At 43.9% G+C, this 11,688-nt stretch overlaps 1 protein-coding gene and 1 pseudogene across 1 annotated transcript; one reads left to right on the plus strand and one right to left on the minus strand.

Moving 5' to 3' along the window:
* Nucleotides 1-713: 713 nt before the first annotated feature.
* On the minus strand, nucleotides 714-9,268 carry LOC150039841 (uncharacterized). The gene is made up of 5 exons (XM_090327562.1): nucleotides 9,083-9,268; nucleotides 6,783-6,878; nucleotides 2,780-2,906; nucleotides 2,525-2,582; nucleotides 714-2,234 (listed from the first exon to the last, which is right to left on the minus strand). The coding sequence occupies exons 1-5, from the start codon at nucleotides 9,266-9,268 to the stop codon at nucleotides 1,175-1,177; spliced, it is 1,527 nt and encodes a 508-aa protein (XP_090183688.1). The 3' UTR covers nucleotides 714-1,174.
* Nucleotides 4,993-5,712, plus strand: LOC150039842 (small ribosomal subunit protein uS2 pseudogene; annotated as a pseudogene).
* Nucleotides 9,269-11,688: the final 2,420 nt, after the last annotated feature.

Raw genomic sequence — 11,688 nt, forward strand, 5'->3', positions numbered from 1 at the left:
CTACCACTCAAGCCTTAGCTCATCTTATGGCACTTGCTTTTTTTTCTATGTTTCTTTTGTCTGTTCTTCTTCCTCCTTTTTACCTCTCTCTCCTCCCTCCTCATTTTGGTCAATTAGAGATAAGAGTCTCAGTGAAAGTTCTTTCCAGGGCAGGCTTCCAACCGCCATCCTCAGATCTTGAGTCCTCCTGAATAACTAGGATTACAGATATGAGGCACCAGCTCCCAGCCTGTTTTGATGCAAACAGTGCTGTTCCTATTACAGTTTTGGGTATAGTATATCCGAACAAAGTAAACCTGGGTGCTGGAGGCTCACACATGGAATTCCAGCTACTCAGGAGATTGAGATCAGAAGATTAAGTATCAAAGCAGGGAGGGGTTAGGGGCGCACACAAAGTCTGTGAGTCATCACCATTTAATCAGTAAAAAAGCCACAACTGGAGATGTGGCTCAAGTGGTAGAGCTATAGTCTTGAGTTCAAAAGCTAAGGGACAATGCCCAGTCCTGAGTTCAAGACTCAGTACTACTGGTGCCACACATATCTCTCTGTGTGTGTGTGTGTGTGTGTGTGTGTGTGTGTGTGTGCGCAGAAAAGTTACATGTTCAGTATTACAAAATGCATGCAATATTTTTATGCTGTTGTTTCATATCAGCCCGGGACAGTGAGATCTACCGTGAGTGAAAAGATTGAGGCATGCCTCCTCACCTACCCATCCTTCACTCAGCTACTGGTATCTTCCAGGCAGGCTGCTGGTATCTGCCCACTTCCTTCTGGAAATCTCAGGGATCCCATCCCCAGCTGGGGACCTTGGGAGATGCCTGTATCTAAATAAACAGCTACTTACACTCTCCCAAAGCTCAGGGTACAGAGGATCACGGGGCTCTGTTCCTAGATTGGTTTATTATTGCAGAAAAAGAGCAGTCTATGCCAAGAACTCTCTTCATCCCAGGATACCAAATAGCAATGATAACTGTAAGGATACAGAGGAAACAGCTTCTCCTCTTGAAGGAAAATCACTATCCCTAAGCTAGCCAGGGTTACACTCATAGTGAGATCCTGTTTCAAAAGAGCAAAAACAGCCAGGAGCCAGGGGCTCATCCTATAACTCTAGGCAATCAGAGCTATAATAAGAACAAATATTTTCCCATACTGCTTAAATCTGTAAGGTTTCTCTTTAGTGTATTCTTTCATGTCTGTGAAGATGGTAGGGAAGAACAAATGCTTTCCCACATTGCTTACATTTATAGGGTTTCTCTCCAGTGTGAATTCTTTCATGTCTTCGAAGGGAACAGGGAAACACAAATGTTTTCCCACACTGCTTACATCCATAGGGTTTCTCTCCAGTGTGAATTCTTTCATGTCTTTGAAGGAAATGGAGAAGAATGAATGTTTTCCCACATTGCTTACATGTGTAGGGTTTATGGCCAGTGTGACTTCTTTCATGTCTGCCAAGGGAACTGCGAAAAATGTATGTTTTCCCACATTGCTTACACTCATAGGGTTTCTCTCCAGTGTGAATCCTTTCATGTTCTTTAAGGTAACTAGAGAAAGGGAAGGTTTTCCCACATTGCATACATTCATAGGGGTTTTCTCCAGTGTGACTTTTTTCACGTCTTCGAAGGGCACCAGAAAAAGTGAATGTTTTTCCACATTGCTTACATCTATAGGGTTTCTTGACAGTGTCAATTCTTTCCTGTGCTTTAAGAGAACTAGAAAAAGAGGTTTTCCCACATTGATCATATGCCAAGGGTTTCTCACCAGGGTGGATTCTTTCATGCCCTTGAAGAATACCAGAATGAGGGCCAGATCTTCTACAATGCATACTTTCACAGCAGTGTTTAACTTCAGTGTCAATTTTTTCTTGTCTGTGAAAAAAACTGCTAAAGGAGTTTTCACATTGTTTAGCTGCAAATGGATTTTCCTCATTGTGCATTCCACAGCTGATTTTCCCCTGATGGAATTTCCTGTAAGCTCTCCCATCTTCTTTATGAGTGTTGTGGCTGTCCACATATACTGATATGTCCTGATACTGAAAAGATATTTGTCCTGTGTGAGCTCTGAAAGGCATACCCATGGGTGAAGGAGCAAGGATGGTTTCTCCAAACATATAGTTTTTGAAAGATGCAAGTCTGAGTAGAGTTTTCTTATTCATGGTATGTTCTACATTCTGTTGGAAGGCTTCATTAAACTGACTCTCTTCTTCAGATCCATAGAGCCTCTCTAAAAATATAGTTCTGAAAAACAAAAGGCAGACAAACTAAGAACTTTTTTTAAAGCACTAAACCATTAAAAAAGTATCTCCTGTGCCTGCATGGTCTTCTCCAAATGGTCTCCATAGTGTCATATTTTAGACTTCTGAATTTACAAATTTTGGAACTCCACTTGTATACATGTTAAAAGAAAAATGTCCTAAGATTAAGTCAATTTCTATCCTTATGTATTTGCGTTATCTGTTTAGTTTAAAAATTTCCTGCCACCCTACAATATTTGAAAGAACAGTATTGTTTCTGCTTAGTGCAATTACCTTTTTTCTTCCCTGGAGTTTTGGTTCACTTCACTATTTTCTTGTCCCTGCTTCTTTTCTAAAATAAAAACACAGAAACCATTGATTCCTTCAACATTACAGAAACAATATTAAGACTACATCACTTTTCATGGCATAATGAGATCATGGTATATTTACAGTCATATATTCATCTACATGTTCCATTTTTCATTCTAAATCATGCAGCATTACCAAGGGCAGGAACAGCTCACAGTTAAGTAAGGGAATATTTACCTATGGAGGCCAGGTTCTTAAATGTTTCCCCCATCACATCTTGGTAGAGCTTCCTTTGAGAAAGACTTAGTAAAGCCCATTCTTCCAAGGTAAAATTGATGGCCACATCCTCAAAGTTCACAGTCTCCTAAAATATTCCACAAATAATTCCAAAAGCAAGAGTTAAAAGCCACAGAACTGGAAATGAGATTCAACTTATTAACAACAACAACAAAAGAAACACATATATTGTGTTGCCTAGTCAAGAATTTAACATTCACCAGCCATCCAGCCATCTTTTTTTTTTGGCCAGTTCTGGCTGGAAATGAGCATTTCCCATCTCCTGGGGCCAGTAACTCATGCCTATAATCCTAGCTTTCCCTCTGTATGGGTGAGATCTGAAAGAAGTGAAACCTGCAGGGAAAGCACCTGAGCCCCTTAGTGCTGGTCATAATAGTTCCAACAGTAATAGTCTCACTGTAATGAAAAGCCCAAGAATAAATGTGCTCACTACTGAATTCTCCCAGTCCTTTAAAGAAGAATCAAGAATGTTCCATAAAATGGAAAAGGAAAGAACTTTGCCACACATTCTGTGAAGCCAGTATTAGTCTGATAGCCAAACTGAACAAAGATACCACAAAAACAGAACAGAACTATTTATATATATAAAGAATGTCTACGTAATTCATCTTTTGGCAAGTGTGGATACAGAAAAAGATTAGAAAGACACACCAGAGTGAGCATGGACTAGTATTCACCTACACAGTAAATCCACACTTGTTTATATTATGTAGATGTAGCCTGAAATAAACAACTAATTTATTTGAAGAAATCTATTTCATCCTATACTCTCAAGTCCTGAATAAGAAATTTTCCATCTTCCACTCACATCATAATAGAACCTACTGAAATGTAGATGCAAAAGAGCATTTCAGTTGAGTTCCAGTGGCTCATGCCTATAATCCTACCTGGTCAAGAGGCTGAGGTGTGAGATCTGAAACCAGTCTAGACAAGATACAAAACTCCATTAAGGCTTATATCTCAATCATCAAAAAAAAGTTGAAGCTATGGCTGAGTGGTAGAACACTAGTCTAGAGCAAAAAAGGTAAGAGACAGTGCCCAGGTCTTGAGTTTAAGCCTCGGGACTAGTATACACACATATACACTGACAAAAAGAAAATACTAAAAAGACAAAGAAAAGGGCCTGGGAGAAGCTGCCTCAGTGGCTCATGGTTTGATGGAAACCAACACGGCAATGCTTCAAGGCCTTAGAGACCACTAGCACTGGGCTGGTACAACACAGCACAGGTCATTCTATGGGACACTGAGGAAAACTTTAGCAGCCAGGAAATGGAACTCTGGTTCCTCTACACCGCCTTCTAGTCCACTCTTACCATCATGAAAGATTTTTCCAGAGGCCTAAAATCAACCAGTCATGAAACACTCCCTACAACCTGGGAAGGCTGTGACTTGTGTTCTACTTATCTGTTATCACTTGTGACAACTAAGATGTTATGGTTTGGGAACATGATTTAATTATCCAGCAGCTGACAATTCAGTTGTAACAGCATTCAGGCTTATCCCAATCCATCTCACTATATAGTCACTATCCACTAAAGGGGCCAATCTATAACATGTTTTCCCTACCAGATAGCCAGTTCTGTGGGTCTTGAACTCAGCCTAGTGTTATCCCTTTTAAGCTGTTTTTGTTTTTGTTTTGTCATTGTAGGGCTTGGACTCTGGGCCTGAGCCCTGTTCCTGAGCTCTTCAGCTCAAGGCTACCACCCTACCCCTTGAGCCATAGCACCACTTCCACTTTTCTAGTGGTTAATTGGCGATAAGAGTCTCATGGTCTTTAGTGCCAGGGCTGGCTTTCAACTGTGATCCTCAGATCTCAGCCTCGTGAGTAGCTAGGATTACGGGTTTGAGCCACCTCGGCCGGCTCCTTAAGTTGTTTTGTGCAGGCCTGGCATTCTACTACTTGAGTCATGACTCCACTTCTGCCTTATTGGTGATTAATTGGAGATATGGACTTTCATGCCAAAGAGAGCTTCAAACTGAGCTTCCTGAGTATTGACAGTTTAAGAGGGGTGAGTCAGGGTGCCAGGCTGCCAGTCCCCAGCCTGCCAATGCTACAGAGAGGCAGCACTCTGGCAGAGTTCATGTTCCCATGCATTCAGACAATATTTGAAAACAGCTTATGAAAAGAATCAAAGGCTTTCCGCGCTCACCAGGCCGGGCTCCATACGTTGTTCTTGATTCCCGTCGTAACTTCCCAGGGAAATTCACACAATGTCCGGAGCCTTGGACGTGCTGCAGATGAAGGAGGAGGACGTGCTCAAGTTCCTGGCGGCGGGCACCCACCTGGGCGCCACCAACCTGGACTTCCAGATGGAGCAGTACATCTACAAGAGGAAGACGGATGGCATCTACATCATCAACCTCAAGAGGACCTGGGAGAAGCTGCTGCTGGCCGCCCGCGCCATCGTGGCCATTGAGAACCCGGCCGACGTCAGCGTCATCTCCTCCCGCAACACCGGCCAGCGCGCCTTGCTCAAGTTCGAGGCGGCCACGGGCGCCACGCCCATCGCTGGGCGCTTCAAGCTGGGGACCTTCACCAACCAGATCCAGGCCTCCTTCCGCGAGCCGCGCCTGCTGGTGGTGACCGACCCACGGGCCGACCACCAGCCGATCACCGAGGCCTCCTATGTCAACCTGCCCACCATCGCGCTCTGCAACACCGACTCGTGGACATCGCCATCCCCTGCAACAACAAGGGCGCACACTCTGTGGGTCTCATGTGGTGGATGCTGGCCCGGGAAGTCTTGCGCATGCGCGGCACCATCTTTTGCGAGCACCCGTGGGGGGTCATGCCCGACCTCTACTTCTACCGCGACCCCGAGGAAATCCAGAAACCCAGAAATGGTGCTGTAACTAAATGGGTAGGGGGGTAGCCTTGAGCTGAAGAGCTCAGGGGCAGCAGTTACGCCCAGAGTTCAAGTCCCATGACCAAAACAAACAAAAAAAGGTAAAAAGATTTCTCCTTCATCTGATTTTGAGCACAACATTCATGTTGGCTTTGATGATGGTAATGAAGAATTTACTGGCAGACCACAATGGTGGGCTTGGCCGATTCAGACCTCAAAATATCACAAAACTAGAGTAGAAGTATCTGTAGGCTGTGCTGAATGTCTTCTAGTTCTAAAACTCTTAACACTGTGAAGCAGAAACATATATGTTTGATTCCTCCTGAGAAAAATGTCTTCCTTTCCAGTACACTAAGCACTGAATTCCAAAGGATCAGAAATATCAGCAACAACAGAGAAGATGGGGATGAAGAAGCTATACCTCCTGTCATTGCCCTGTGAACAGATCGTGCAACATTAACTTACACGCAGTCAGTATTTGACCCTATTCCTGCACTAGGTGGTGACGTTAATGCTGACAGTAGTGTCAAGTTTTCAGACAAAAATAGACCAGGCTAGGAACCTGGCTGTAGTAGAGTGCTTGCCTAGCATGCACAAAGACCCGACTTCAATTCCTCAGTACCACATACATAGAAAAAGCCAGAAATGATACCATGGCTCAAGTGGCAGAGTGCTAGGCCTTGCGGAAAAAACCCAAGGACAGTGCTCAGGCCCTGAGGGCAAGCCCCAGGACTGGCAAAAAAGGACAAAAAAAAGTCCATTGTTTTTATATCTTGGAGTTCATTTCAGTACATATATTATTTTATATAAATATGAAAAGGTATTCAGGCATTGCACCTTTGTGATTCTTTCAAGAGAATCTCTTCTGGTCTCCCTGTATGTGAGTAGCTAGAATTCCTTTATCATTTGTCATATCCCAGTGCATTTTAGATCTAACTTCAGCATAGTAAAGAGAATATGAGCCCTCTGAGTTGTTTTCATTTTTTATACCTATTCACAACTCAATCAACTTTTAGGACCAATGTGTTAGCCAGCAATTTGAAATCCTCAAGAATTTTTTTTAAGAGAATATCTCCATTAGCCACAAGCAAACGTACTGCAGAAGAAGCCAGGTTGACAGGCAATTCCTGGCTCATCTCTCTGATCCTCCCTGGTGAGAGATACTCGGTCACCACAAAGTCAGCCAGGCTGTCCTATCACAAACAAGATCCCTGTGATTTCAAGATCAAAGTAATATGAGTTATTGAGGGCTTTCTATCTGCCAGGCATTGTTCTAAGCACTTTTTATACTAATTAACACATTCAGTCCTCATAGCACCACGGGGTTATCCAGGGGTACTATTAATCCCTGATGTACAGTTTGGGAGCCTATCTTCCAGAAAGAAGCTATTAAGTTTGAAGAGTCTGAGACTCTTATCTCCAATTAATCTCTAGAAAACTGGAAGTGGGGCTGTGGCTCAAGGGGCAAGGCAGTAGACTTGAGCTGAAGAGCTCAGGGACAGGCCTGGAGTTCAAGCCCCATGATCTACAAAAAAAGAAAAGGAAAAAAGAAGCTCTTCAAGCTGGGCACATAGCCTCGGCTACGATTATCCTAGCTATTAGGCATAAACACTCATGAATGCAGGAACCCAAGCGCGTGTGTGCCTGAGAACGCATCCCTGTGCATGTGCATGCACACGCTCACGCGCCCACGCACACACACACACACACACACACACTTTTAATTTAAAGAGTGAGTTTTCAACTCAACACATCAACTCAGCATGTTATTTTGAAAGTATTTTGCCCGCTCCCCCCACCTTTTTTGTTTTTGTTTTTTGGTGCAGGTCCTGGGATTTGAACTCAGTCCTGAGCAACATCCCTGGGTTTTTCTGCTCAGGTCTGGCATTCTACCACTTAAGCCAAGGCTCTACTTCTTACTTTTCAGTAGTTAATTGGAAATAAGAATCTCATGGACTTTTCTTCCAAACAGGCTTGGAATTGTGATCCTTAAATCTCACACTCCAGTAGCATGGATTACAGATGTGAGCCACCAGTATTGGAATAGTACTGAAAATTTTAATACTTTGACTTTGTCAACTCCATCTCTTCTACTCTAAAATTCATTATATTTACAATAGTTAAAGAGTTTTCCTGTAGACACACACTTTGATATTAGTTTTAATGCATTGTATCTCTTAATTGAAATATTTAAATAATGTTAAAAGTAATACAGAACTGTGATTTTTTAATTTTAAACAGTTCACCTCTTGTTGAAAGAACAATTAAATATGACTCAAGGTTCAAAGAAGGAAAATCAACATCTACTCTGATCCTATATTATATTTATCTAAATGAATTCCAGGGGCTAATGGGAAGACACAGAAATGGAGGCACAAAGCCTGGCACAGAAGCTCATGTCTGTAATCCTAGCTACTCAGGAGGCTGAGATCTGAGGAACAGGGTTCAAATCACTAAAAATGAGAAGTGAGGTTGTGGCTCAGGGGTAGGGCAGTCACCTTGAGCTGAAGAGCTCAGGGACAGGACCCAGGCCGAGTTCAAGACTCATGATCCCCCCTCCCCCCCAAAAAAGTAACTATTAAAAGTCAACATTCATCCTGTTGCCAGGGGCAGAAGTACCCTGTATAATCCTGGCTACTCAGGAGGATGAGATTTGAAAGCTACACTGGGCAGGAACATCTGTGAGACTCTTATCTCCAATTATCCACCAGAAAGCAGGAAGGGCAGCTGTGGCACAAGTGGTGGAGCACCAGCCTGAGTGAAAAAGCTCAGGCCCTGAATTTAGCGCCCAGACTCATACATGAACACAAACACATGCACACACATACATCGACATCATAAAACAAACCTGAAATCAGTCACATGTCAGAGAGGACAACAGATCTCTCCAACTTCCACCACCACCAGATGTGCATATGGATCTCCATCTCCAATGTGTTTGGTAATTTAGGAGACAGGTGAAAAGTCACATTATTTATCTTGGGAGCACTCAGAATGGTCCGGGGATTTAAACCCTGCTTCCCTTGGCCCTGAAAAGTCTCTTAGGAAAACTAGGAGAAGGGACAGATGACTGGGCACACCACATTCCCCCTGCTCCTTCTTACAAATAATAAATTCCTCCACCCCACACAGCCTGTGGTGACTTCACCTCCTCTGGAGCAGACAGGATGGCCAGGACAGGGTGGCAGGACTCCTAGGACTCAGGTGCCCGCTGCCAGCCCCGCCCCGCCCCAGCCCTTCTCCAGGCCTTGGAGGGCTGAGGAGCCCTTCACTACCTGGAGGAGCTCTTCACTACCCGGCCCCCTAGGGCCTACCAGACCCAGCTGAGGCCCTGCCTTCCGGATCCACCCCCCCACCCCGCCCAGGATGCTGACCATGGACTGGTGTCCGCACTCACCACTTCCTGCTCCCCGCGCACCCCGCTGTCCTCGCGGAGATCCACAGGCACTGCACCCCACACACCCGCGGGCGGCTCTGAAACCAGCCCGGGCAGTGACATCTGTGGGAGTCTAACCCGGAGAAACGTCAGCAGCGGGGCCGAGGCCCGGGGTGGAGGGTGCTGGCGTCCAGGGAAGAGCCCCATAGGCCGCGCTCAGGACCACAGCTCAGCTTCCCCAACTGGGACGGGGGGAGTTGTTACTGAGCAGAAACTCCACCACAGGGACTGAATTAAAGTTCAGGAGGAGACAGCCCCACTCATGCAGGCAGCATGTGCCTCTTGCCATGGACGCTTCTCATTGGACGATTCATGAAGACGCTCCTACAATTAGCCAATCAGAAGCAACCTGTGGTGATTGGCTCACCGTGGCCCATCCCACCCCCAGGCCTGAGTCACCCTACTGGGTTCATTTACCTGACTGAGTGGAGTTGAAGGAAGGAATCCAGTAAAAACCATCTCCTGTTAGCTCAAGCTTTAGTCCCTGAGCCAGTTATTTGTACAGCAGACTTTGCTCTATGTATCCATTTGTAGTTTGTGTGTGTGTGTGTGTGTGTGTGTGTGTGTCTGTCTGTCTGTCTGTACCCTAAAGGCTTGACCTCAGTCGGCCTGGGTGCTGTTTCTAAGCTTTTTTTTAACTCAATGTTAGCTCTCTACCACTTCAGCCTTTTTTTATGTTTATTTGAGTTTGTAAAAGGCACAGGGCGTTGGAGAACCCTCAACAGAGGAGAGTAAGTGTTCACCGAGTTATTGGTGGGGACTCCCACCAGATAGCCCTAAGGATGCCATAATTGACACCAAGTTTACTCCCTCAAGAACTGGGAGAAAAATGGCCCATTTCTGTTGGCCTGGATGAGGGTTTAGGGCTTGGGTGTTTACAGTTTTGAACTAAGTGTGGGAGTACAGCGTGTACTGTGGAATTGGAAAGACCAGTTTACAGGGGGAGGAAAAGCCTTGGTCCATACATCTGGTCAAGGAGGAGCTGCACCCAAAGCGGCATCATTGGGACTGGCCAGGGACTTGACAATGCAGAGGTTGGTTTGGCACACGTTGGGATTGGACAGGACATCTGAGGAATTAAAAGTTGTATAGCATGGCACAGAGGGATATAAGGGGAGATTTAAGGGCACGGTGTGATGGGTGGAAGTAGGTTTTATTTTTAGTAGAAATGTTAACTAGGAACCAAACCACAGGGGATTGTTGTAGGGGAGCCCAAAGAAAATAATCTGTTTTAATTAAAAGATTAGAGAATGGGCCAGGAGCATAGCCTAGTGGTAGAGTTCTTGCCTAGCATGCATGAAGCCCTGGGTTCAATTCCTCAGTACCACCTACATAGAAAAAGCCAGATGTAGTGCTGTGGCTCAAGTGGCAGAGTGCGAGTGTTGAGCAAAAAATGTCCAAGGACAGTGCCCAGGCCCTGAGTTCAAGTCCAAAGACTGGCAAAAAGTTTTTCATAAAACAATTTAGGAGATGAGTATAAAGAAAAAGAACCACTAAAACCATAGAAACCGCCATCATCCAGAAAAATTAACAACTAACTTAGTCCTATAACCAGATAGTTTGCTGATGCTTTTGAATTTTAATATGTTCAGATGATTCCTTTCTGGATATAAATACACATATGTGCAGATACTATCTCCTAGTACTGGCATTGGGGCTTAAACTCAAGGACTTGCTCTCCTGTTTTGGCTTTTTCCTAACTGAAATACTAGGCAAAATAGGCACCCTAGCTATGATTCTGTGTCTGAGGAAGTTGTATCTGCACATACATGTTTGGATTACTGGTCAGTGGCCTCTGCATCCTAAAAAAGACATACTGGCCATACAGGGCTTATCGGAGCCCCATGTATATATGATCTTTCATTTCACAGACAGGCTTCTCACATTTAATATTCCATTGCTCTTGAAAGAGGAAATTCATCTTGTCAGAATGTGATCTTCACAACTCCCCACAGCTCGTTTTGTTTATATCATTATTCTACAGATTCCTTCTATGGTTCTTTTAATTTAGTTATTTTGTATTATTGTCATTATAAAGGTGATGTACAGAGGGGTTAGTTATATTCATCAAGTAAAAAGTACATTCCTTTGTGGACAATGTCATCTCTTCCCTTGCTGTCTCTCAAGCACAATTCTTTTTTTCCATATATTTTTATTGTAATTAATAGTAGGGTTACATTATATTCATAAGATAGAAGGTGCATTACTTCACAAATATTGATACCCTTTCTCATGTCCTGTTTCCCATTTCCCTCCCCCATCCCCTCTCACAACTTAATTTCCCCCTTTCCCTCTCCTATTTCAAATAACCAATTAAGCATATATAAAATATATCAGATAATAAGGTGAAGTATTATAACAATATGAGATAACCAAGGGACAGTAAAACAGATGAGAGATAACATAGTACATCAAGGACAACAATCACTCATTATATGCCTTTTGTTTTTACATCCTGGAGGTCCTTTCATTTAGCGTCATACTATATGGCTTTTTTTTCTGTGTTGATCTTTTGCTCAGTGGCAAGACATATGTATAAAGATTTTCTTTGAGCTAGGCACCAGGGA

Source organism: Megascapheus bottae, unplaced genomic scaffold (genome assembly GCF_031878675.1).
Source record: "Megascapheus bottae isolate mThoBot1 unplaced genomic scaffold, mThoBot2.hap1 HAP1_SCAFFOLD_79, whole genome shotgun sequence".
NCBI lineage: Eukaryota > Metazoa > Chordata > Mammalia > Rodentia > Geomyidae > Megascapheus > Megascapheus bottae.

Excerpts from the sequence above, each read along its gene's own strand:
- LOC150039841 (XM_090327562.1), bottom strand. The coding sequence starts at position 9,268 with ATGGGGCTCTTCCCTGGACGCCAGCACCCTCCACCCCGGGCCTCGGCC. Across the intron at positions 2,907-6,782 it reads TCAACCTGGCTTCTTCTGCA|GAGACTGTGAACTTTGAGGA; the intron begins GTACGTTTGCTT and ends GGAATATTTTAG. Across the intron at positions 2,583-2,779 it reads TAAGAACCTGGCCTCCATAG|AAAAGAAGCAGGGACAAGAA; the intron begins GTAAATATTCCC and ends TTTTTATTTTAG.